The sequence below is a fragment of the Amblyraja radiata genome, chromosome 20 (assembly GCF_010909765.2).
Source record: "Amblyraja radiata isolate CabotCenter1 chromosome 20, sAmbRad1.1.pri, whole genome shotgun sequence".
Lineage (NCBI taxonomy): Eukaryota > Metazoa > Chordata > Chondrichthyes > Rajiformes > Rajidae > Amblyraja > Amblyraja radiata.
Window position 1 is genome coordinate 20734362 of NC_045975.1, and position 27149 is coordinate 20761510.

Sequence of the window (27149 nt, forward strand, 5' to 3'; positions counted from 1 at the left end):
GATTGAGTTCTTCAGTGGTGATGGCATTGATTAGGGAATTGATACACTTCAATTACAACATTTCATGTCAAAGATTTCTTTTAGAATGGTGCATGAGAAAATGAATCAACATGTTCTGGGAATGATCATTAATCCAAGTTCACTTGCTATAACCGTGTTTTTATTAACATTTCCTAGTAAGGGACACCTTGCAAAGTCAGCCCTGAATACAAAGCTAGTTAGTCATTAAGGTGTCCCGTAATAGGAAATGTTAATAAAAACACAGTTATAGCAAGTGAACTTGGATTAATGATCATTCCCAGAACATGTTGATTCATTTTCTCATGCACCATCCCACCTACCTCCTTCTTGACCCACCAAAGTCTATGATCTGCACCCAGCACCATCCCACCTCAGCCAATGCCTTCACTATTTAACCTGATGCCACCAGGCCCCATTTAGTTCTAGCAGCACTGACACTTCCCCAGTCAGAGCAGGCAGCACTTTTGATTCCAGAAACATGCAGCAGAAACATGTGCTAATCCCCATGTAGCAGCATGTTCTCCAGCACCTTGAGCTCTCTCAGACGAGATGTTAAACGGAGGTACTTAGAGATGCAGTGCGGAAGCAGGTCCTTCAGCCAACCATGTCCACTCCACGCTGACCATCGCTATGTTATCCCACTTTCACAACTACTCGCTGCGCTCCAGAGGCAATTTATAGCAGCAAATAACCTACAACCCACATATCTTTGGGACGTGGGAGGAAACCGGAGAACCCAGAGGAAACCCACGCAACCACACACGGAGGAAACTCCACATAAACAGCACCCGAGGTCAGGATCGAACGTGGGTCATTGGTGCTGTGAGACAGAAGCTCTGCCAGCTGTGCCACTGTGCTGACTCTATCAAATGAACGATAAAGATCCTATGACAATTTTCCAAAGAAGAGTTGGGAACCGTTCCCCAGTTTCCTTGCCAAGAGTCAAGAATATTTAATTATCATATATACTGAAACGGAACAATGAAACTCTTACTTGCAGCAGCACAACAGGTCTGTAAACACAATACTCAATAGGTAATATAATAAACAAACAAAAAAGCTCAATAAGTAAAAAACCCAATGTAGTGCAAAGCAAAACAAAAGGCTCAAAATCTCGAGAGCAACCACAGCAGTTCATAGTTGGAGTTCATAATGTTCAATAGCCTGATGGTCGTGAGGAAGAAACTGCTCCTGAACCTGGACGTTACAGTTTTCAGACTCCTATTCCTTCTTCCAGATAGCAGGAATGATGTGAGAGCATAGCCAAGGTGGTGTGGGCCCTTGATAATGCTGGATGCATTTTTGAGACAGCGCCTCCTATAAATCCGTTTGATGATGGGGAAATCAGTACACATGATGGACCAGGCAGTGTTCACCACTTTTTCTAATCTCCTTCAGTCCAAGGTGTTCAGATTGCTGAACGTGGCCGAGATATAACCAGTCAATATGCTCTGTACCATACACCAGTAGATCTTCAAGAAAATATTTGCTGACATACCGAATCTGGGATGTCAGGACTTTCATATGAAGAAAGACTGGATAGACTCGGCTTGTACTCGCTAGAATTTAGAAGATTGAGGGGGGATCTTATAGAAACTTACAAAATTCTTAGGGGGTTGGACAGGCTAGATGCAGGAAGAGAGTTCCCGATGTTGGGGAAGTCCAGAACAAGGGGTCACAGTTTAAGGATAAGGGGGAAATCTTTTAGGACCGAGATGAGGAAAACATTTTTCACACAGAGAGTGGTGAATCTCTGGAATTCTCTGCCACAGAAGGTAGTTGAGGCCAGTTCATTGGCTATATTTAAGAGGGAGTTAGATGCGGCCCTTGTGGCTATAGGGATCAGGGGGTATGGAGAGAAGGCAGGTACAGGATACTGAGTTGGATGATCAGCCATGATCATATTGAATGGCGGTGCAGGCTCGAAGGGGCGAATGGCCTACTCCTGCACCTATTTTCTATGTTTCTATCTCCTCAATCTTCTAAAGGGCCCGTCCCACTTTCACGACCTAATTCACGACCTTTTTCACTCGTGGACATTTTTCATCAGGTAGAAAAACGCCCCGACCTATCTGATGCCACGAGTACCTACAACTAGCATCACGACCTACCTACGACCTTGTCAAGTCAAGTCAAGTCAAGTTTATTTGTCACATACACATACGAGATGTGCAGTGAAATGAAAGTGACGACCATGCTGCGAGTATGAGTCAAGGGCAAACTCGGCAGAGCTCATGAATTAGGTCGTGAAAGTGGGACAGGCCCTTAAGGGTGCAGAGGCGTAGATGGGCTTTCTTTATGGGTCCAGGATTGACTTTCAGAGATATGCATGCCCCAGAAAGTTGATGTTGTTAACTCTCCACCACTGACCTGTCAATAAATGTGTAGGAAAGAACTGCAGAAGCTGGTTTAAATCGAAGGTGGACACAAAATGCTAGAGTAACTCAGCGGGACAGCCAGCATCTCTGGAGAGAAGGATCGAGACCCGACGTTTCGGGTCGAGACCCTTCTTCTGACTTATTCAGACTGAAGAAGGGTCTCGACCCATCAATGAAGACAGGTTTGTGGATCCTCGGCCTTCCCTTCTAAAGTCAACAATCAGCTCCATGGTTTTATTGACATTGAGAGCAAGGTTGTTGTTCTGGCATCATTCAATGTAACAATCAATCTCATTTCTGTACTCTGACTCATTAATTGCCAACACACAACTTTACTGAAACAGATCTGGTCATTACCACATTGGCACTTTTGAGGGTTTCCGGAGTACAAATTGCCTGTTGCATTTTCTACATAAAAGTAACTACAGTTCAGAAAGTTCTTCATTAGTTATAATGTAATTTGAGATGTCCTGAAAGATGCTACATAAAAATGCAAGTCTCTTCCTTTATTTTCAGTAACACGTGCATTTTTTTGTTGGAAGATCTGTATCTTTTTTTTCATATCCTCTTGTGTGATACAAGTTAGGAACAGGAATTGGCCAATTGGGGCCAGAATGCTGCTCTGCCATTTAATAGAATTCAGGTTAATCTCCCCACAGTAAAATTTCATCCCTGCCTTACTAAGATACTTAAGGGCCTATCCCACTTAGGCGATATTTTGGGTGACTGCCGCAAAATTTTCATGTTGAAAAATTTGCGGCCACAGTTGCGACAATTTTTGCTGTCGTAGGTTGACGTGGTGTTGTCGTAGATTGTTGCCAGGTGTCGTAGGTGCATTCCATTAAAATTGGTCTCTGGCAGTCGCCTAAAGAGTCACCTAATTAGGACAGGCCCTTAAGTATCAGTCCGAAGAAGGGTTCGGACCACAACTGGTCACAGATCTCCAACCAGAGTAACACCTTTTCACCACTACACTCTGTCTTCTACAGATAAGCTAGTTCTGAATCAAAATTACCGAGTCACCATGGATCCCATGCATTTTAATCTTCTAGATTAGTTTACTAAGAGGGACTTTACCAATCGTTTTGCCAAAATCCATGTAGACAACATCCACTGCCCTACCTCAATCACCTTTGTCACCTCCTCAAACAATTCAATCTAGTCAGTAAGCCGTGCTGGCTGTCCCTATTCATCCCATTTTCTTGCAAATGGGAGTAAGTCCTATTACGAAGAATCCTCTCCTATAGCTACCCCACCACTGACATGAGGTCCAGTGTCCTATAATTTTCTCGATTATATGAATTTCCCTTCGTAAACAAATGAACAATAGTGGCTATGTTCCATTCCTTTGGAATCTACTCTGTGGCCACAGAGGATGCAAAGATCTTCATCAATTTCCTCTCAACTCTTACATGGATAGGAAAGGGTTAGATATATTTGGGACAAATACCGGCAAATGGGACTATCTTAGATGGGGCATCTAGGTCGGGATGGTTGTGTTGAGATCAAGGGCCCGTTTCCACACTGTGAACCTCCATGACTCTCAATGTGTTGGAATCCCTCTCAGTGGAAAAAGTTTCTTATTAACTTTGCAAAATCCTAGACCCCAGTCAAGGTTCCCCTTAACATATTAAATTATGAGTACAAAGCGAGTTTACATAATCTTTCCTCAAACTCACTTGATAATACTCTAGAGAACCGAAGCTATACTTTCTCCAATGCCAATTGATCCTCTGAGATATGATTTTAAAATGTACAGATTACTCCAGATACACTCCAAAAAAAGCTTTGTTTAGCTCAAGCAAAACATTCCCCATTAGTTTTTAGCCCTTCATTAAAGTATGTCCATCCATTGCACTTTTGGCTATTTTCTACACTCACTACATTTTAGTGGGCAACACATGAGAATTTCTAAACCTCTGGTTTTATATATTTCCCAACCTTTAACATTAATAATCACTCAAATCTACCTGTTCAAGTACGTTGAAATTCATCTACTATGCATTTGCCAACTAACTTGACATGTCAATATTTCTCTGTCATATACGTTATCTCAGGTAATTCCTGTGCTACTGATCTTCAAAAACTTGGAAATGCAGCTCTTCACATGTTATTTAAGCTATTAATTTTAAAAAGTGAACACAAATTTTGCAAGACACCGTTTTCACTTTCTTCTAATTCAAGCAAACAACACTTTATCCTTAATCTCTATTTTATCAATATTGTTATAGCAACCATGAGCAAATAATCACATCATCATTAATTTGGGATAACAATCTTTAATGTAAAAAATTATCAAGGGCCTTCCGATATCCACACAGACATTTCAATATATCGAGTTTTAGAAAATTATTTTCAAATTTCTTATATAAGATGTGACCTACTCTTCACAAATCAATACTGGTTCTTTCTAAGAGGTTCAAAATTTTATGACCTCCATCTACCCTCAATTTTCCTAAATTTTACTGTCAAGTGTATAATTTCCTTATTCCTTTCTTACCTTTCTCAATTAATGAGCTTACTTTTGTGATTTTTCAATTCATTTCTGAATCGATATCAAAAATTTTTTTAAATCACCTAAACTATTTGCAATATCCTCACTGTCTACAGTTAAAAGTCTTAAAATCAGATCTTGGGCATCTGTGAGGCTTTAACACAATCAACTTCCAAAATTGTATCCTTCTTGATGCCAACTTTGGCGAGTTCATATCCTTGACATTAATGATTTCCATAAGTATATGTAAGTATAAAACTATATTCTCCTAATCTGGGCACATAATTACCCAACAGGTTTGCTATATCCTTATTGTCATTTGCAGCGTGCCGGGAATGTTCCCGGCAAGCAGCGGCCAAGCCAACCAGCAAACCCGGCTCGCCGCGGCGTACCAAGGATTTGCTCACCGGGGACCGAAGGAGGATCAGCCTCCTTGCCCTGGTCCACCCTCCAGACACTAATGCCCCTGTCCCACTTTGGAAACCTGAACTTAAACCTCTGGAGACTTTGCGCCCCACCCAAGGTTTCTGTGCGATTCCCGGAGGTTGCAGGTGGTTGCCGGAGGTTGCAGGTAGTGGAAGCAAGTAGGGAGACTGACAAAAACCTCCGGGAACCTCCGGGAACCGTACGGAAACCTTGGGTGGGGCGCAAAGTCTCTAGAGGTTTCCGTTCAGGATTCCTAAGTGGGACAGGGGCTATCACTAAATGGCAGTCGGTGTTGCCTTTCGGTCGCAAGAGGGTCCCCAGTGGGGTCTGTCTACGCAGGGATTTCGCCCCTCTACATTGGGGACCTGGGGTGGAGGGTACTGCACCGAGGAGTCCTTTGCAATCTGTTTCTCTTGTGGTTCACAGAATCGCCAGCCACCTCTCACTTTTGCGGGCTGGAAGAATCTGTGTTCCACATGTATGTGGAGCGCGTGAGGCTGCAGCCTCACGCGCTCCAATACCTAAAGGGGCTGCTCCTTGCCTTCTGGCTGAACCTCTCACCCACCATCCTCATCTTCGGACAACCTGTAGGGCCGATGACAACCTGCCAATGTCCTAGTTGGGATGCTCCTGGGCCGGGCCAAGCTGTCCATCAGCAAGTCACGGCGCCAGGCAGAAGAGGGCTCTGCCCCGGCCAGCTACCTGCCTCTTTTCCAGGGTTACGTCCGCGTTTGGGTAGTTTTAGAAAGGGTACACGCGCTGTCCACGGGCTCCATGAGGGATTTCCAGGACCGTTGGGCACCTCGTGGGGTGGAAGTCATCATCGATGGGGATTGTAATATAGTTGTATAGTTTATTTAGTATGTTTGTTTGACATGTACTATGGTGGTGGATTTTGTTTCATTTTATATCATATTGTAAATATTATTTTTAATAATTAATGAAATTATTTTTGGTTAAAACATTTTTTTTTAAATGTTTAAAAAAGGAGGATCAGCCCGCCATGGACCAAGGTTCGGCCGGCTCGCTCGCCACGGACCAATGACAGAGGATCCGCCCCTATGCCTGGCTCGCCCAACGCAGACTCTGAACTTGACCCCCAAGCCACTGATGTCGATGGGATCCACACCGCCGATAACGAGAATGGGCCCACCCGTGAGGTGGACCATCGTGAGTGAGGTGGACAGTCACGAACGTCAAGAACAAGTTGGACTGTCGAGACTGTAGGAGAACTGCATGGCCAAGAGCAAGGAGGGGACCCACACCGCAATTAGCCAGGGGGCTGCCAAAGGGTGGACCTGTCGGGGGGGCTGCCAAAATCAAAGAGAGGACCTGGCGGGTAACATATAATGTATGAAAGACATAATGGTTGGTAACCCTGCAACATCCAAGTGAGGTTGTTGATGGAATTTCTATTTCCAACAGCAGTACAGGTATTTGCTTATTACCCAGACTTTTAATTTGGTGTTGATGTTGTCTGCTAACTCACAAATTATTTAGGGTATTTACTGAGGGGTTATATTCCAGCTTTTCAGAAAAAAAGGGTAGCACAGTGGCAGAGTTGCTGCCTTACAGCGCCAGAGATTCCAGGTTCGATCAATGGGTTCACATCACTGGCAACTGTCTCCCAGCTATTCAGGACATTTTCCACACGCGGTGCCTGCAGAAGGCACACAGCATCATCAAGGACCACAGCCACTCAGCACGCAGACTGTTCTCCTTGTTACCGTCAGGCAGGCGATACAGAAGCATGGCTGCACCTACCACCAGACTTAAGAACAGTTTTTATCATCGTGCCATCAGGCTTCTGAACTGATAAACACATCATATATGTTGATTATTTTATTTATTAGTGTCTTTTACCTACCAATTGTCACTTTTATCTTATCTTTTTTTATCTTAATTTTATCCTTGTAATATCATTGCTGAGGTGACCCGATGTCTTGTCAAACACATTTCATTGTACCGTTGACCCTGTGTTAACCTACATATGACAAATAAAACTGAACTGAACTGGGTGCTGTCCGTACGGAGTTTGTACATTTTTCTGTGACTGCATAGGTTTTCTCCGGATGCTCCAATTTCTTCCCACATCCCAAAGACATGCAGGTTTGTAAGTTAATTGGCTTTTCTAAATTGTGCCTGGTGTACTAGGATAGAACTCGTGCATGGGTGATTGTGGTTGGCGCGGAATCGGTGGGCTAAAGGGCCAGTTTCCACGCTGTATCTCTAAAATAAACAAAAGAGATAGTCCTGCAACATGTATATTGTCTTGTTAGATCCGAATGTATGCTTGATTCAAATTAATTTGCACATGGGTGCAATTTAGCTCTTATCTCCTGACGTCTTCTCAGCATAACCGCTTTTAACCCTGGGGATCAAAACAATTAGATCCTCTTCAATTTCTAATCTCTTCCCAATAACATCTGACAAAGGCCCTTTTGGACTCCCAATCAGGGCTGCCGACGATGCAACCTGTCCCCACAGAATCCCAATAACTACCACATAGCCACCAACCCCAATACACATCCCCATGACAATCCCCAAATCTCACCTCCCAGTCATGCCTTTTTTGCAAAAAATTGTCACTGCAATACAAATAGTTTATTACCTGCTCTGAAGCTTACGAACAGATTCCTCATCCTGTCGAGCCTGACGCTCATCTTCAAGGGCCTCCTCAAGCCTCTTATACATGCCCTCCAACTCACGGACACGTTGCAAGTACTGTTCCAGTTCAGAAGACTTTTGAGCCACTTGCTCTTCCATATGCTCTCTGATCTATAAGTAATAATACCCTGTCAATAATCTTTACCCTGGAGAGCAAACAAGATCCCTACATAATTAATACAAACACCAAGCCTTGAATCAACAGCAAAAAGGTCTTCATAATCAGTATACAGAGGATCCATTTATCGGAGCTCCATAAGGGCTCACGGTTAAAATTCTGACAATTACTCAGCACAACTAATGCTATATTCAAAAGTTTAAAATATCTACATAGGAAAAGTAGTTTTAGTTTTATAGGATTTAGATAAACAAAAGAACGATGAGCATTGATATTAATTCACATAGAGCGTAACAATTTCTAAACCTACTATTGGTGAATGGATCATGCTAGCTTTTGCAAAAGGTGATATTTACATATTCATGATTCTGATGACCATATGCTGTAAGTGGAAAATTGTGAATTATCCAGTAATTACCAGTTGCGATAATGAGCATGTATGTTGCTTCTTATTGCTGATGGTTAAAACAGTTGTTTGGGTACATAGTTTAAAAGACTTCGTACAGGAATACGTGGAATTTTATTATCCCATTTATGTTCAATCATCACCAATATCTCATTGTGTGATATTGTAAAATTCACAATCAAACACGAGTCAGCATCTTCAGCAGGAAAACCAATGGAAGAGAAACGTTGCACAAAAATTAGCATTTCCTTTGTTCCTTGAAAGGAGCTAGACAGTACTCAATTAAACTGAGTAATTGCTTAAACCAAAATGTTGTGTGAAAGGACTTTATAGTGGATGTTACAACAGTGGATGTTGTTTGTAAGATTTTACGATGCAATCCTCAATTAATGATGATTCAAAAGTTGCACAATAACTCACTTCTTGAGCCCTGGAGTGATTCCATAGAGAAACAATTAAAACAAAGTGATGTCATACCACTCCAGATTGGCCCTGTATAGAACACAATTTGGTTCTGCAGAATTGGAGGAACCGTTTTAAAAACCCACAAGAGTCCCGTAGAATTGTCAAGCACTTTTTGGAACACAACTGGTGTGAATTTAATTGTTTAAAGAATAAACATGAGCTAACAATGGTACAATTTGATCTCTTGCATGCAATGTGAGTAATTGTTGGACATTTGACCCCTCAAACTCACTCCATCATTCCATTCAAGTTCATGGCTCATTTTCTGTTTTACTTCCATGCCCCTCGATTCCTCTAATATCCCCAAGAACTAAGTTAAACCTATTCACTCATACCCACATTTAAAGAACTCTATTCAAGGCAATAAAAATAGTGAGGTTCAAATGCCAGATTAGCACACTGTAAAGGTAGATTTATTAAAAAATCACTTAAATGTCAATGGCAATTCAGTCACTCTTCACACCGCAGGAGCCTCCTGTGACCAAGCATTTCAACACTCCTGTAAAGGGCCTGTCCCACTCTCACGACCTTTTTTACTCGTGGACATTTTTCATCAGGCTAGAAAAACGCTCCGACCTACTTGATGCCACGAGTACCTACGACTAGCAGCACAACCTACCTACGACTTACCTACGACCTCGTGATGACCATGCTGCGAGAATGAGTCAAGGGCAAACTCGGCAGAAGTCGTGAAAGTGGGACAGGTCCTTAACTCACCACAATTGAACTCGCTCAATCTAGGAAGCGACTTGTATTGGAAATATTTTTTGCTATCAATAACACGCAAACCTTTGCAAAATTTAAATAACTGTCTTACATAAGGGAAGTGCTTTCAAATATCAGCAAGGTTATGGTAAGTTCTCCTTTTCAGGTGCACACCTGTGTATAAAACATTTTCATAATTTGTCCTTGGAGATAATATTAAATGCATACGGTAAACCCTTGTTATAACAGACCATAAGGGGGGAGGATAGTGGGGTGTTCGCTATTGGCGAGTAACATATTCTCATCGTATGTAGTTGAAACAAATAACTGCAGATGATGGCTAATACACAAAAGTACACAAAGTGCTGGAGTAACTCAGCGGGTCAGGCAGCATCTCTGGAGAACATGGATAGGTGACATTGAGATCCTTCCTCAGACTGATTCAATCGGCTGAGTTACTCCAGCACTTTGTGTCGTTTCACCTTAAAACTAGGCTCTGATGCCTCTGGTCAGCACCAGCCAGCCCTTCTTCACCAGCTGCCACTGTTGAAGCAGCTGCTGTTGCGGCTCATGTTCTGCCCCCTGTTTGGCAGCTCTTTCTTCAGGTTGCTGCCACCGACAGTCACTGTGGGTCTCCCTCACCTTTCACTAGCTTCTTCCTTTCAGGCTTTCCATTTGCCCACTCATACCCCCCCCCCCCATCCCCACACTAACCCTTCCCCCTCCCTCTCCACTGCCTCCTCAAACTCCTTTGGACATCTTCCAAGGTGAACAAATTGACAACCTGAAGAATGTGCTGTCCCGAGGGGTTACTCGTGAGCCACAATAACTGGGTGAAGAAGAGCTCATTGGTGCACCTTGCAAGCCAGGGTTGACGTCGGCAGGTCAATAGACAATAGACAATAGGTGCAGGAGTAGGCCATTCGGCCCTTCGAGCCGTCACCGCCATTCAATGTGATCATGGCTGATCATCCCCAATCAGTACCCCATTCCTGCCTTCTCCCCATATCCCCTGACTCCGCTATTTTTAAGAGCCCTATCTAGCTCTCTCTCGAAAGCATCCAGAGAACCAGAGAATTCCACAGACTCAACACTCTCTGTGAGAAAAAGTGTTTCCTCGTCTCCGTTTTAAATGGCTTACTCCTTATTCTTAAACTGTGGCCCCTGGTTCTGGACTCCCCCAACATCGGGAACATGTTTCCTGCCTCTAGCGTGTCCAAGCCCTTAACAATCTTACATGTTTCAATGAGATCCCCTCTCATCCTTCTAAACTCCAGAGTGTACAAGCCCAGCTGCTCCATTCTCTCAGCATATGACAGTCCCGCCATCCTGGGAATTAACCTTGTAAACCTACGCAGCACTCCCTCAATAGCAAGAATGTCCTTCCTCAAACTGCACACAATACTCCAGGTGTGGTCTCACTAGGGCTCTGTACAACTGCAGAAGGACCTCTTTGTTCCTATATTCGATTCCTCTTGTTATAAAGGCCAACATGTCATTTGCTTTCTTCACTACCTGCACTGGCTATAATCTGTTTTAAAGGGGTCTGTTAAAACAAAGAGTTTATTTATGGATTTAATATTATCTCCATGGACAAAAGATAAATATGCTTCATACATAGATGTGCACCTGGCCAGAGCACCACTGTGAGTTTATAATAATCCACCTTGGGAATCCTGGCCTTGAATCTTGCCTGGACTGACGTGGACATGTCCTTGTATATGCCATCCAGAAGATATGGAGTGAAATGAGGCGAAAAGCTTTACACTAAATCCATAGTGAACCAAGAAACCTAATTGTTGAACAATGCAGTGCTTTGGTGCTCTGCATTTAGTTATGCAAATCCCATCTTCTTTATTTTAATGAAGCTTCTGTAGACTATAATAGGTTTGTTTAATCAGAGTGCATGAGCTTGTACACTGTGTGTGGAGAGTAACACACAGGGGAAGAATTATCAGCCCGTTATTGAATGTTCTGTAATATAAAGCCAGCACTGGGTTTCAAGTAATTTCCTATATTTGTTCTTATTTGAAAGACCACGTGCAAATAAACGATAAGATTTTAATGTTTGACCTGTGTAAATTAAACCACAAATCCTGTATCAGATACTGTTCCTCAAATTCAAATATTAAAAACATTTTACAATCAGGGTAGCAATTGTGGTTACTGAATGACAAATAAACAGACCATGATCAATATCAAAACCAACAATTAAATACATTGCACAAAAACCAAATTGTTAAGTGTATAGCACTTACATTTTTTTCTCGTTCAAGTTCCTGCCTAAATCGATCTTGTAATTGCATTTGAGTTTGCAGACGCTTCTGCTCCTCAAGTGAAGCTTGTTCTGCAGCCTCTTCTAGTTCCTTCATAAATAAAAAGCAAACAAAAGCCATATTTGAATGAATCCATATTGAGATGTTGGGTGGATTTTGAGGGGTTAGTTTAGCATTCAAGTTCAATAAGTTCAGGCCATACCAGTGGTCCCATTTTTGTAAAAATGCATTACTAGTTACTGATCCTGTCTCATTACCTCTCAATTCAGGAGCAATTTGAGTTGAAAATACATTTTCATCCAGCCATTCACTCATGAATAAAAATATTGGGACAGGAACATGAAAAAAACCCACAGATTCTCGAATTTTCTATAAAATGCTACTGTTCATGCATCTACCTCAGAGGTCAGAAGGGAGATTGATTTAGCAATATATCAGTTTGTGACAGTAGTTTGAAAACTAAAATGCCCTCAATACAGAGTTGGCACAACAATCTATTTCATGCAGAAGATAGACACAAAATGCTGGAGGAACTCAGTGGGACAGGCAGCATCACTGGAAAGAAGGAATAGGTGACGTTTCGGGTCCGAAGAAGGGTCTCGACCCGAAACATCACCCATTTCTTCTCTCCAGACATGCTGCCTGTCCTGCTGAGTTACTCCAGCATGTTGGGTCTATATTTGGTTTAAACCAGCATCTGCAGTTCCTTCCTACACAATCCATTTCATGCACTTGGGTCCAGAGATGAAACTTCAGAAGATCTTTTCATTCAGTACTTGCTCTGCTCTGTATTGTGTAAGGAAACCATAAGGATATAATCCATAGACAGACACAAAAACTAGGAGTAACTCAGTGGGTCAGGCACCATCTCTGGAGGAAAGGAATAGGTGACGTTTCGGATCTGAACAAGAGTCTTGACCCGAATCATCACCTACTATTTTTATTCAGAGATGCTGCCTGACCCGCTGAGTTACTCCAGCTTTTTATGTCTATCTTCAGTTTAAACTAGCATCTGCAGTTCCTCCCTACCCAGGATATAATCCATATTCCATCAACCTGTGGCATCAACAAGTCATGAATCACTTCTTTAACTTCAATAGAAATTAATTATTTTTCTCCATTCAACAACATCACAGCTGTGTAAAGCTGCAGTTTTTACTGTAAGCTGGTCTGATCTTTAAATAGTGTGCTGCTCAAAACAGTGCTATAAAAGAAATGCAGATAATGAGTAATCAAATGCATTTCCCTTTTTGGAGGTACATTATGCAAAGTTGAACTGCAAACTTTCCTTCACCACATTCGTGACAATAAACCAATTTCAAGTAGTTACTTAGTTCATGCTGTGATCCAATAAACGGTAAGCTCACTGAAAGAATCAAACCAGATTACAATTGCAGAAGATTTTTAAAATCACATTCATGAAAGGTACCAGGATCATTAACGGAACGGCACAAAGAAAAGCTAGTATTTGGAATTGGTGAATGAACGCAAGAGATGATGGGAAAACGAAGCCAATTTAAACATCAGATTTCTCTCTCACAGCACCAATACATTCTAATGTGGGATGAAATCAATTTTCAAAGATGTAAATTCCCAATTGAAGGGAGCTCAGATATTATCGATATTACTTACTGATAATCCCATAAAATTTAAACAGAACTTTTAGAAAGGCCTGGAAACAAACTGCTGGAGGAAATCAGCAGTCAGCAGCATCTGCGGATGCAAAGGTATTGTCACCATTATGGGTCACGACCCTGCATCAGAACATGGAAGGCCTTATGGGTAGTATTTGGTATATTAATTGGTATGATAGTAATGGCGGTATTTACACAATTTCAACAATGTCTTTCCTGTGCAAATATCCTTCAGATTATTACTCTCCAGCAAACACATAGGAAATGGTCATGTAGATCAAACATTAAGTATTGTAGTTCCCTTTTGAACATTAAGTATTGTGAATTGTCATACAATGCTTTCCTTGCAAAGCAATATCATTAATATAGGAGAGAACTTACAGGGTGAGATGGAGAAGGGCAAACAGCACTTAAAGCATTTCACCATGGCTTTGTATCTTCTGTCATTTTCTATCCTCAGCTTGTCTTCACTATTGGCTACATATCATTTCTAACAGGTACAGAAATGCACATACACAGCTGTCCTATCCTTTTAGTTTTCACAGAAGTGAAACTGGTGGTTGGTGAATCACATCACACCAAGTTGTAGATGTTACCTGCAATCTTCTCACAGAACAACATTTGACATTATCTCTCATGGTAGGCTGATCCAGAAGGTTAAGATGTATTAGATCCATTAATACATTATAGCTTAGATTCAGAACTGACTTATCAATAGAGGGTAGTGCAGAAGGGTGCATTTCTGGTTGGAGGCCTGTGACAAATGGCATTCCATGGGGATCAGAGTCACGGAGACACAAGGAAGTGCAGATGCTGGTTTACAAATAGAAAGCAAATGTTGGAGTAACTCAGCGGGTCAAGCATCTTCTCTGGAGAACATGGATAGGTGATGTCTCAGGTCGGGACCTTTCTCCCATTCTGAAATAGGCCCTCGGCCCAACTTAACTATACTGACCAAGATGCCCCATCTGCCCGCGTTTGGCCTATATCCCTCTTTCTTATCCATGTACCCATCCAAATGTCTTTTAAATGATGTAATTGTACCTCCCTCAATTACTTTCTCCCGCAGTGCATTCCATATACCCACCATTCTCTATGTGGGTTTGGATGATGTCTTTCCCATGCAAATATCTTGCAAATTATTTCTCTCCAGGCTTACAGGTAGTAAATTATCAGATATATTTTAAAAAAATGACTGGGATTAACACATCTACCTCATTGGAGACCCTCGAACAATCTTTAATCAGACTTTATTGGACTTTATCCTGCACTAAATGCTATTCCATTTAACTGTACACTGTGGATGGCTTGATTGTAGTCATGTATCATATTTTCGCTGACTGGATAGCAAGCAACAAAAAAGCTTTTTACTCGGTACTTGTGACAATAAACTGAAATAACTAACCAGATTGGTTGGTCAGTAATGTGCAAATGACAGAAAAATTGGTGGAATTGCAGACGGTGAAGAAGGCAGTCAAATGATACAACAGAATGAAGATCAACTACACAAATGGGCAGGGAAATGGCAGATTAAGTTTAATACGAAGAAGTGTGAGGTGTTTCACTTCTGAGGGACAGTTGTAAGGGGAAAGTATACAGTTGATGGCAAACGGCATTGATGTACAGAGGAATCATGGGGTAATTTCATAGCTCCATTAAAGCTGCAACACATATAGACAGAGTGGTAAAGAATGCATATGCTGTATGTTTGCCTTCATTGATCGGGTGTGTGTTTGCCTTCATCGATTGAGCAAAAGAGTCCAGAAGTCATGTTGCACCTTTATATTGGTTAGAATGGTTAGACCGCATTAGGATTATTGTGTCCAATTCTTGACAACCCACTACAGGAACAAAGTGGAGACTTAGCAGTGGGTGCAGAAGAGTTTTACCAGGATGTTGCCTGGATTAAAGGGTATTAGCTATAAGGAAAGATTGGACACATTTGAATTGTTCCTCCGGAGCATCAGATGCTGAGGGGGGACCCAATAGAAATGTATAAAATTATGAGAGGCATACATAAGGTAAACAGTAAAAATCTTTTTTCCAGTATGGAAATGTCAAATCCAAGAGAGTGCAGCTTTAAATTAAGAGGGGGAACATTTAAAACAGAAATGGGCAAGTCGTGTTTTAAACAAAGAGTGTGAGTGACTGAAACACACTGCCAGGGTTGTTGTGGATGCAGATATTATAGTGTTTTAAGAGGCTTTTAGATAGGCACAGGGATATGCAGGGAATAGAGGTATTAGGATCACCTGCAAGCAGAGGAATTAATTTGGCACCGTGTTCAACATAGACATAGTGGGCTGACGGGCCTGTTCCTGCACTACTATTCTATGTTCAAATAATGTTCTAATCTATTCTAAATAAATAGCATCAATTTACTGAAAATGCCTTAAAAAGCTCCTCAGACAATCTACAGCACTCTTTGAAGCCACTGTTGATGAATGTAGAATGTGAGACAATATAGAAACAACCACCAATTTGATTAATCCTATCTTAATCTCATTTTTTATTCTCCGCACACTCATCAACTCTTCCAGGTTCTGCCAGTCACTGCACACCTACCAACCTGCACATCTTAAACCAGAGCCCCAGAGGAACCCATGCAGTCAAAGAGATAACACGCACACTTCACAGAGGGGTAAGATTTGAACCCAAGCTTCTGTTGAGGTTGAGGTATGCTGAGACCGCAGGTGAACATCGCGGAACTGCGGGACTGTGGAGCGGCCAGCCACGGGCGGCGGCGCTGACTTTAACATCGGGAGCCTGGGATCTCTCGGCGAGATCGCCAGTGTTGGGAGCACCATCCAGCACGGCCTGTCGGCTTTGGAAGCCGCGGTCTCCAGTACGGATGCGGCTGTTCCAGGTGTCCCAAGCCGCTGAGAGGATTCTCCCGACGCCGGAGCACCAGCAACCGGCGAGTAGGGCCTGAAACATCGGGCCGCCGTAGCACCGACTGCGGAAGCCTCAATAGGCCCGACTACGGGTGGACAAGGGGATGTGGACTGTGGACACAGTGGGAAGCATTGTGGGAGGATGTTTTTTATGTTTATTGTTAAATTCTTTAATGTTGTGTCTTATCTTTATCTGTGTGCTGCATGGCAAGTCAAATTTCACTACACCAATTGGTGTATGTGATAATAAATGTCCTTTGTACCTTGTACCTTTGTTGCTGTGAGTCAGCGATTTCACTAGCTGAACCACATAGTGGAATCCCAAATAAATAAGGTTCACCTTCAGTAACAGTCTTTGAGCACCATGAAAATGGGCATTTTTAAAGTTTCGTCCAGACATTGGCAAGCTCTTGCACTCAGCACAGTAAACAATCATAATCAAATTGGATTCTGATTGTATTGGATGTCCATAAATACATTCCTCTCCAAAGCTAATGGATAGTAAATTGTAAACGAAAACCTTATGGAATTCATTGCCACTGATGGCAGTGAAGGCCAAGTCTTTGGGTATTTTTATAGCGGAGATTGGCAGATACATGATTTGTTAGGGTGTCAAAGGTTATGGGGAGAAGGCAGGAGAATGGGGTTAAGAGGGAAAGTTAGAACGGCCATGATTGAATGGTGGAGTAGATGGGCCGAATGGCCTAATTCTGCTCATTTGGCTTATGAACATGACCCTTCTGTCTTTGAATCATGGATCTCAGGAAGAATTACAATTGCAGCTGCTTTACTATCACCTAACTCAAAGAATTTAGACCAAACTGTGATTTTGCTGAACTTTGTTGAAGAATGCCTTAAAAGTCCGAGCCAACGTATGGAGGTTTTACTTGAACGACGTGGCCTCCAAGCTCTTGACTGCTCCTTGGCCCTCTTATCAAAAGATAAGATTTGAAACATTTCAGGTGGTAAATTTAATTTAAAATTTATGACGCGAGGAGAAAGAAAATTAGAAGAAAAAATGAGAACGTGGCAAAGACTGGAAAATGAAACCGAGCCAATCCTGCACTGTATGCTTCAGCTACTCACTGGAGATTTTGTGCAGCATTCCAGGAATCTTCAGAGAATTTTGCATTTGCTTAAATGCAAGTAGGTCTTCAAAATCGCCAACTTATTTAAGATACATTAGATACCCTGGATTATAGTAAGCATATCACTGCAATTTCAGATTGCTGTGCAGTATTTTGAATAACCATGGTAATTTGTGTAATATATCAGTAAAGATACAAATATGAGTACATAATATTTAATGCTCAAGGAAGCAATTAAAATGGCTGCCTTCATCTTGCCAACAATTACTATTTTGCAATATATTCTTTCACATCACCGAGTAGCAGCAAATAATTTATTTGCCCCCATTAAGTTAATGCAAGTTGAAAATCTAAAACCACTATAATCAAATAATTTTACAAAAGTCATGAGCACATGTATAGTAATGCTTCATCCACCGGTAACATTCATTCAAGTTTCCATTTGCCCTTTGATGCTACTTGATCTGCTAAGTAATTCTAGCACACTTTTATTTGTGATATCAACAAGACATTGTGAGCTGCTTCTCAAATTTCCAGCATTTTTTGCAATATCCCATTCATAGGCTTGAGGTGAGGATTGGAAATTTTATTTGCCTCAGAATATTATCATTGACTCAGTAAGATGAATATCTCATTTTGATAAATTCAAATCAGGAATATTCAGAAAGCAGGTGGGTCAGATAGAGAGAATGACAAAGGGACAAATATACAAGGGGAGCAGAATGGAGAATCAGTGTCATAAAGAAGTAACAGAGTGCAAGTATGGTGCTGTGTGAGAATAAAACACAATGGGACTAGTGGGAGAGTCTAGCACCAGAGGCCATAGCATCAGAATAAAAGGACATACCTTCAGAAAGGAGATGAGGAGGAAATACTTTAGTCACAGGGCAGTGAATCTGTGGAATTCATTGCCACTGACGGTTGTGGAGGCCAAATCAATGGAAACTTTTACGACAAAGATGGATAGATTCTTGATTAGTAAGGGTGTCAGGGGTTATGGGGAGGAGGCAGGAGAATGGGGTTGAGAAGGGAAGTTAGATCAGCCATGATTGAATGACAGAGCAGACATGATGGCACAAATGGCCTTGTTCTGCTCTTATAACTTATGAACATTAAAAAAAAACTATAATCTGTAGCATGTGATTTCAAAATTATTCCTTTACAAAAGAGGCACAAACTAAAGATTTCTATTGTTTGCATCTATGTTTATGGAGAACAAAAATACAAGGAGAACTGCATTCCAAAAGAATGTGATCAGACATCTTATCACTGACTTCAGTTCAAGTTCAAGCTTCTGAACCTTGTCCTAAAATAGAATTGATAAATGTAATGAAATGTAACAAAAAGCTGAAAAAGACGAGTGAATATTTGAAAGCACTAGTATATAACGCACACAATTGTTACTTCTTGTAAAGTGGTTTCTAACACAAGATAATCAGGCATCTAAATAGAATCACCCAGAAACAGACTATATTTGGATCTTCTGGTTGTCGTTTCCACATCGAGAGATGGTTCATCCAAAGGTTCGAAATAACTGTGATCACAATTTATAAAAAAGCAGTAAAATGCGTCTTTTGAAACACAAAAGAAAAACAGAAAAGGTTGAAGGTACTCAGCAGGTCAGGCAACATGGAAAGATTAAAAACAGATTTATTATTTCGGGTTAATGAGCTTGCATTAGAATGAGCAAATAAGCTGCCTGATCAGCTGGGAATTCCTAGCATCTTCGGTTTTATATCATCATTTATAAAATCCCCATTCAGCTCTGGGCGGGAATGCAGGTGATTGTGAATGAACAGATTAGAAAGCCAGAAAGACAACTAATTTACAAATGATTTATAAAACAAGCAATGGCCTTCAATTACATATCATCAGGAAGTCCAAAAAGGAAACTTGTGGACCGATTAAGCATTTCCTGTCCACTTTCCCTTAAAACAAATATTTCTCTTCAGTTACTTCACGTTATCACCAGAGCAACAGAAAAGTGGCAATCAATGAGCACAAAAAGAGATGGCGTGAGCAGCCGGGGCTGTGAGCAACAGGAGAGGCGGTGTGGGCTGGGGGTGGTTTGTGCAATTGGGCTTGCAACTGGCAGGGGAGGCAGTGTGAGCCGGGAGTGGCATGGGCAGCTGGGATAGTAAGTGTCAGGAGAAGCGGTGTGGGCCGGGGTAGTGTGGGCCGTGGCAGTGTGGGAGGGGGCGGTGTGGGGAGAGGGCGGTGTGGGGAGGGGGCGGTGTGGGGAGGGGGCGGTGTGGGGAGGGGGCGGTGTGGGGAGGGGGCGGTGTGGGGAGGGGGCGGTGTGGGGAGGGGGTGGTGTGGGGAGGGGGCGGTGTGGGAGGGGGTGTCCCTTGTATGTGTTTAGAATAGTGTTAATGTGCGGGGAACGCTGGTCGTTGCGGATTCAGTGGGCATGGTATCTCTAAAAATAAAAGATACAAAGTGTTTTGTGTAACCAGCGGGTCAGACCCCATCTCTGGGGAACGTGGATAGGTGATGTTTCAGGTTGGGATCCCACTTCAGAGTGGTTGTAGTAGAGGGAAGAAAGCTGGAAGAGAGGTACGGGTGAGATAAAGCCTGGCAAGTGACAGGTGGATACAGGTGGGGGAGGTTTAGATTGGCAGAGGATGGACAAAGGCCAGAGATAGGACAAAGCCAAAAGGCAGTGAGATAAAGGGATAAGGAGAAAAGAGGCACAAAATGTGGTCAGAGGAAGAGAAATATGTGCCAGGGAATGGGGGAGGGGGAAAGGATTGTTGCTAATTACCTAAAATTGGAGAATTCAATGTTCATACTGTGTAGAAAGGAACTGCAGAAGCTGGTATATACCAAAGATAGACACAAAGTGCTGGTGTAACTCAATGGGTCAGGCAGCAATTGTGGAGAAAAAGGATGGGTGACATTTAGGGTCGGGACACTTCTTCAGACCTAACGTACAGGGGAGGGAACTGTTCATAAGAAAAGGCCAGAACAAAGCAAGGCCAGCAAAAGATAATCAGGGAAGGTTGGAGCCCATAATGGCGCATTGTTGCTTGGGGAAGAGGTGATAATGAAGGGATACAAGGATGAGAACAGTTGAACCAGTAAGATGGAGGATGGGAGGGGGGAGGGGAGGGGAATGCAATGGTAACTTGAAATTAGAGAAATCAACATTCGTACCGTTAGGTTGTTAGCTGCCCAAACAAAATATAAGATGCTGTTCCTCCCCAAGCATAATATGAAGTGCTGTTCCTCCTTCTGCCTCACACTGGCAGTGGAGGAGGCCCAGGACAGAAAGGTTGGTAAGGGAATGGGAAGGAGAGTTAAAATGGTTAGTAACTGGTAGATCCAGCGGACCGAGCACGTGTTCGGTGAAACGGTCACCTAGCGTAGGCTTGGTCTCTCGAAGTAAAGAACGCCACATCAGGAGCACCGAATGCAGTAGATGAGGCTAGAGGAGGTGCATGTGAAACTCTGACTCACTTGGAAGTACTGCTGGGGTCCCTGGATGAACATGAGGAAGGAGGTATAGGGACAGGGGCGATATCTCCTGTAGCAGCAGGGGGAACATCACCTACCCATGTTCTGCGGAGATACTGCCTGACCCGGCTGAGTTACTCCAACACTGACTTTTTTTTCTAAACCAACATCTGCAATTCCTCGTGTCCAAAGAATTCCAATCCTGTCGACCATTCAAGGTGGGAAGAAATAAATTTGAAAACACCTACTATGTCGGAATTGAACGTTTCAAGTGTTAAAACTAATGTTAAGACCAAGTCAAGCAGCATATCCACGTTTGAAAGTGACTTACAGAATCTCCAGCTATTTCAAAAGAAGGATTTGGCTTATGGGGAAAAAAGAGCAATTAACTGCATGAAAGTCATTAAAATGGAGCTTCCATGAAGGAAGATTCCTGTATCTGAAAAGTTAGTTAAATACATTACATTGGTGCAGCTCATTATGCGTGAATGTGCGTTGCTGCAGCGAGGTTGTTCAACTATGTCCCTTTTGTAAACTGTGGAGCAGGACTTAAGAATTTTTCCGCAGAGAATAAGTAATGGCCTATTGTCAGCAAAGAGCTTTACCTCTTCCACGGTTATACATTTATCCAACAATGGCTCAGATCAAGTTACCCTTACCTTACGCATTTTTTCCAACTCTTGTTGTTTATCTTCATTTGCCAACTGCAGCTCCTTCATTCTCCGTGTTATCTCTTCCTGCTCCGCTTGTTGCTTCTGCCGTAGTTCCCGCCGCTTCTGACGACCTTCCATGTGCGGAGGAAGCCTTTCGTCCTTTAGTAGGTTGACGGCTGTTTGAATAGCTAATCACAATATTAAAAAGTGAACACAAGCCTATATTTGGCAGGGGTGACAAAGAACCAAAGCCACAGCTGACAAGGCATTTTTCCCCCGTTAATGATGCTCGACCATACAGGGTGGCACGACGGTGACGCAGCAGTAGAGTTGCTGCCTTACAGCGCCAGAGACCCGGGTTCGATCCTGACTACGGGTGCTGTCTGTACAGAGTCCCCGTGAATATCGTAGGTTTTCTTCCTCCCACACTCCAAAGACGTACAGGTTTGAAAATTAATTGGCTTGACATCAATTTAAATTGTCCCTAGTGTGTGTAGGATAGTGTTAATGTGCAGGAATCGCTGGTCATTGCGGACTTAGTGGGCCGAAGTGCCCGTTTCCTCGCTGTATCTCGAAACTAAACTAAAAATTAAACGTGTAGAAAAGAACTGCAGATGCTGGTTTAAATCGAAGGTAGACACAAAATGCTGGAGTAACTCAGCGGGACAGGAAGCAACTCTGGAGAGAAGGAATGGGTAACGTTTCGGGTTGAGACCCTTCTTCAGACTGATGTCAGGGGAGTGGACAGGCCAGAGATAGAATGTAGTCAGAGACAGTTAGACTGGTGGAAGAACTGGGAAGGAGGAGGGGATGGAGGGAGAGGGAAAGCAAGTGCTATTTGAAGTTAGAGAAGCCAATGTTCATACCGCTGGGGTGTAAACTACCCAATTGAAATAGGAGGTGATGTTCCTCCAATTTGCGCTGGGCCTCACTCTGACAATGGACGAGGCCCAAGACAGAAAGGTCAGATTGGGAATGGGAGGTGGAGTTAAAGTGCTGAGCAAACGGGAGATCAGGTAGGTTTAGGCGGAGGTGTTCAGCGAAACGATCGCCGAGCCTGGGCTTGGTCTCGCCGATATACAGGAGTTGACACCTGTAACAGTTGATACAGTAGATGAGGTTGTAGGTACAGGGGAACCTCTGCCTCACCTGAAACGACAGTTGGGATCCTTGGACGGAGCCGAGGTTGGGGGGGGGGGGCGGGGGCGTAAAGGGACAGGTGTTGCATCTCCTGCGGTTACAGGGGAAAGTACCTGTGGAGGGGGTATGAACATTGACAACTTCAAATATCCCTTGCAATCCCTCTCTCTCCATCCCCTCCCCCTTCCCAGTTCTCCCACCAGTCTTACTGTCTCCGAATACATTCTATCTCAGTTCCGCCCACTCCCCTGACATCAGTCTGAAGAAGGGTCTCAACTCGAAACGTCACCCATTCCTTCTCTCCAAAGATGCTGCCTGGCCCGCTGAGTTACTCCAGCATTTTGTGTCTACCTAAATATTAAACATACATGCTAATACTCGGAGCCACTATGTAGTATCAGAATGTAGAAACCATCCAATCAATAAGTTTACATTGTTTTAAATTTTTAATTTTGCAGATTGAAGTTGATGTGCCCTCTTTACTATCATTGTTTGATCTGATGCCACAAGACTTCATGGGTTACGAGTCAATGTTTGGGAGTGCAAGATCAACCATTGCACACCACGCCTGGTGGGTCAGTCTGGCAGAATTACACTGTTCACGAGGTATGATTCTGTGAGACCAACAATCTCAAGCTGTGGTTTACCTAGTCTGTGGGACAGCTCAAGGTGGACTGGACCACTTTATGAATTGGTGTCCATTCCAGGTGTTCCATCCAATGTTATTCATTCTCAATTTAATCATGGTAATGATATAACTGAGTTGATAACTAGGCCACTTCAGAAGACATTTAAGAATCGACCATGGGGCAGGTCTGGATAAACTTCAGGGTTGACTGATAACGGATGACAGATTTCCTCATGAGATCCGTCAGTAGATCTGATGGATTTTTCATGGTCAGTGTCATTAAGACTGGTTCTTTTTTCACAAATTCAAGATGATCAACTGAATTCAATTCCTACTATTGCCACAGTGGGATTTGAATTTGGACCTCTGGATCATTATTCTAGCTCTCATGATTATTAATTTAACAACTAAAGCACTGCATGCTACATAACCATGCTAACCAAAGTCACTCAAGGGATCTCTATCAAACACATGAAAAGAATAAATATCTCCATTGGAACATCTGTTTGCATCTTACACAATAAGTGTGAAAATATCCACTGTATTCAAACCTCATTCATAACTGCAACTCTAATATTGTCTAATGGACAGAAATTTCTTGTCGCAAACTTTTTTTTTAAAAGAGACAACTATAATATTATTTTCCAAATATGAGAAACCATCAGAATAGTTTCCCTCCCGTGGTGCTGCTCTCCTTAAATGTTTTTAGTAGATGCAGTCTCTCATAATATTTTGTTGCAACTGCAAACTTCTGTTTCTGCACATTTCATGTTGAGCGGTGATAATTTTAGTTTATTTTCGAGACAGCGCAGAACCAGGCCCTTCGGTCCACCCAGTCCGTGCTAACCAGTGATCCCCGCACACCAACGCTATCCAACACACAAGAGGGAGAATTTACTATTTTACCAAGCCAATTAGCCTACAAACCTGAAAGTGTTTGGAATATGGGAGGAAACCGGAGAAAACCCATGCAGGTCACGGGGAGAAAATACAAACTCTGCACAGACAACACCCGTAGTCAGGTCCCTGGCGCCGTAACGCAGCAACCCTACCGCTGTGCCACCGAGCCACCAAATTTTACATTTAATTTGTATTTTCCAGTCAAACTGTGCTAGCTTTTTAAGATGTGAATGCTCATCTTTCCTTGGGGCACCACTGTTGACATTGTCCCTGTGGCTCTGCTCCAGTGGGTATTATGGCCCAATCATTTTTTTCATTCCTGTTTCCAGCTTGATATAAAGTTCATTTTGATTTCAGCATCTACTTATCCTTCAGAGTCTTTCTTCTGCCATCCCTCTTATGCTTCTGTTTATTCTTCAACGTCGCCATGTGCATGTTGAGAGGTTTAAAGAAGCTACATTCTAGTCCCTGGATGCACCTGCAAATATCATCTCACTCTCAGAGAATAAAAAGTGCCAGATTATTTTTGGAAACGAAAGGCAGTCAATAGTGGTCAAGCAAGGAGCTGCAGAATAAAGAGAGCAACTAAATTAGCACGTAGCTTGCAGGCAGCCAAATCAAGAGATGCAACCGAGAACAGGAAGGAAGGACATAGGTCACCAGAAACCTAGACTGGAATATTTGCGATACGTCAGCATTGAAAATGCTTCCTCGGCAGAGTTGAATATTGTGGGAGTGTAACGGAAGTAGGAAGTCAACTCATGGTCAACTCTGCGTGGTGTTCCGACGTGGCAGTCCTGTCCAACTCCTGCTCTCCACACCTCGAACATCTGGCGGTGAAGTGCCGTCCCTTCTACCTCCCGAGAGAATTTACCTCCGTTATCCTGACCGCGGTCTACATCCCACCCCAGGCAGACGTCCGTCTGGCACTGGAGGAGCTGCACGCCGTGGTCAACAAACACCAGACGTCTTACCCCGAGGCATTTACCACCATTGCTGGGGACTTCAATAAGGCGAACCTCAAGAAATCACTCCCCAACTTCCACCAACATGTCTCCTGCTGCAACAGAGGACCTAACACCCTCGACCACTGCTACACCACCATCAAGAATGCCTATCGCTCTATCCCTCGCCCTCACTTCGGTAAGTCCGACCATACCGCGGTGCTGCTTCTTCCTGCCTACAAGCAGCAATTAAAGAGCGCACCCCCAGAAGTGAGGACAGCACAGAGCTGGTCGGAGGGGGCAGAAGAACAACTACAGGACTGTTTGGAGTCTGTAGACTGGGCAATGTTCAAGGACTCGGCAACGGACTTGAACGAATATGCCACAGTCGTTACAGACTTCATAAAGAAATGTGTGGAGGACTGCATCCCTACAAAAAACTTCAGAGTGTTTCCCAATCAGAAACCTTGGATGAACTTTGAGATCCACACTCTCCTGAAGTCCAGACACAGGGCATTCACATCCAACGATACAGTGGCCTACATGAAGACCAGATACGACCTTGGTAAGGCCATCAAAAAGGCCAAAAGGGACTTCTGCTCCAAACTGGAGGACGAGACAGATGTTCGGCAGCTGTGGCAGGGTCTGAATGCAATCACCTCCTACAAGGCAAAACCAGGAGGCAGCTCGAATGCCGGTGTAATATAACTCCCTGACGAGCTCAATGCGTTTTACGCACGCTTTGACAGGGAGAATACTGATGTGCCTTCCCGATCCCCCATTCGCTGTGATGGCATTTCAGTCTCAGTCACGGAGGCCGATGTCAGGAAATCCTTCAGAGGGGTGAACCCCCGAAAAGCACCTGGTCCTGATGGTATACCCGGCCGTGTTCTAAAAACCTGTGCGGACCAACTGGCGGGAGTTTTTACGGACATTTTCAACCTCTCACTTCTGAGGTCTGCAACTGGATCCTCGACTTCCTCGTCCACAGACCACAGTCTGTTCGTATTGGTGGAAATGTGTCAGCCTCAATAACAATCAGCACGGGAGCACCTCAAGGCTGCGTGCTCAGCCCCCTGCTGTACTCACTCTATACCCATGACTGTGTAGCGAACCACAGTGCGAACTCCATCATCAAGTTCGCTGACGACACCACTATTGTGGGGCGTATCACTGATGGGGATGAGTCAGAGTACAGAAGAGAGATCGAGCAACTGTCCATATAGTGCCAGCGCAATAACCTGGCCCTCAACACCAGCAAAACCAAGGAACTGATTGTGGACTTTGGAAGGAGTAGGAGGGGGACCCACAGCCCCATTTATATCAATGGGTCGATGGTTGAAAGGGTCAAGAACTTCAAATTCCTGGGCGTGCACATCTCTGAAGATCTTTCCTGGTCTGAGAACACTAACGCAATTATCAAAAAGCTCATCAGCGCCTCTACTTCCTGAGAAGATTACGGAGAGTCGGTTTGTCAAGGAAGACTCTCTCTAACTTCTACAGGTGCACAGTCGAGAGCATACTGACCGGTTGCATCGTGGCTTGGTTCGGCAATTTGAGCGCCCTGGAGAGGAAAAGACTACAAAAAGTAGTAAACACTGCCCAGTCCATCATCGGCTCTGACCTTCCTTCCATCGAGGGGATTTATCGCAGTCGCTGCCTCAAAAAGGCTGGCAGTATCATCAAAGACCCACACCATCCTGGCCACACACTCATCTCCCTGCTACCTTCAGGTAGAAGGTACAGGAGCCTGAAGACTGCAACAACCAGGTTCAGGAATAGCTACTTCCCCTCAGCCATCAGGTTATTAAACCTGGCTCGGACAAAACTCTGATTATTAGCAACCACTTTCTGTT

At 43.3% G+C, this 27149-nt stretch overlaps 1 protein-coding gene across 1 annotated transcript in view; it reads right to left on the minus strand.

Annotated features, from left to right (window-relative positions):
* Nucleotides 1–27149, minus strand: part of swap70 (switching B cell complex subunit SWAP70) — an 88241-nt gene that overhangs the window by 10171 nt on the left and 50921 nt on the right. Inside the window, exons 7-9 of the mRNA XM_033038962.1 lie at nucleotides 21688–21869; nucleotides 11939–12046; nucleotides 7931–8097 (exon numbers count right to left, since the gene is read on the minus strand). Of these exons, the coding sequence (XP_032894853.1) occupies nucleotides 7931–8097; nucleotides 11939–12046; nucleotides 21688–21869 (457 nt within the window). The remainder of the gene's footprint in view (nucleotides 1–7930; nucleotides 8098–11938; nucleotides 12047–21687; nucleotides 21870–27149) is intronic.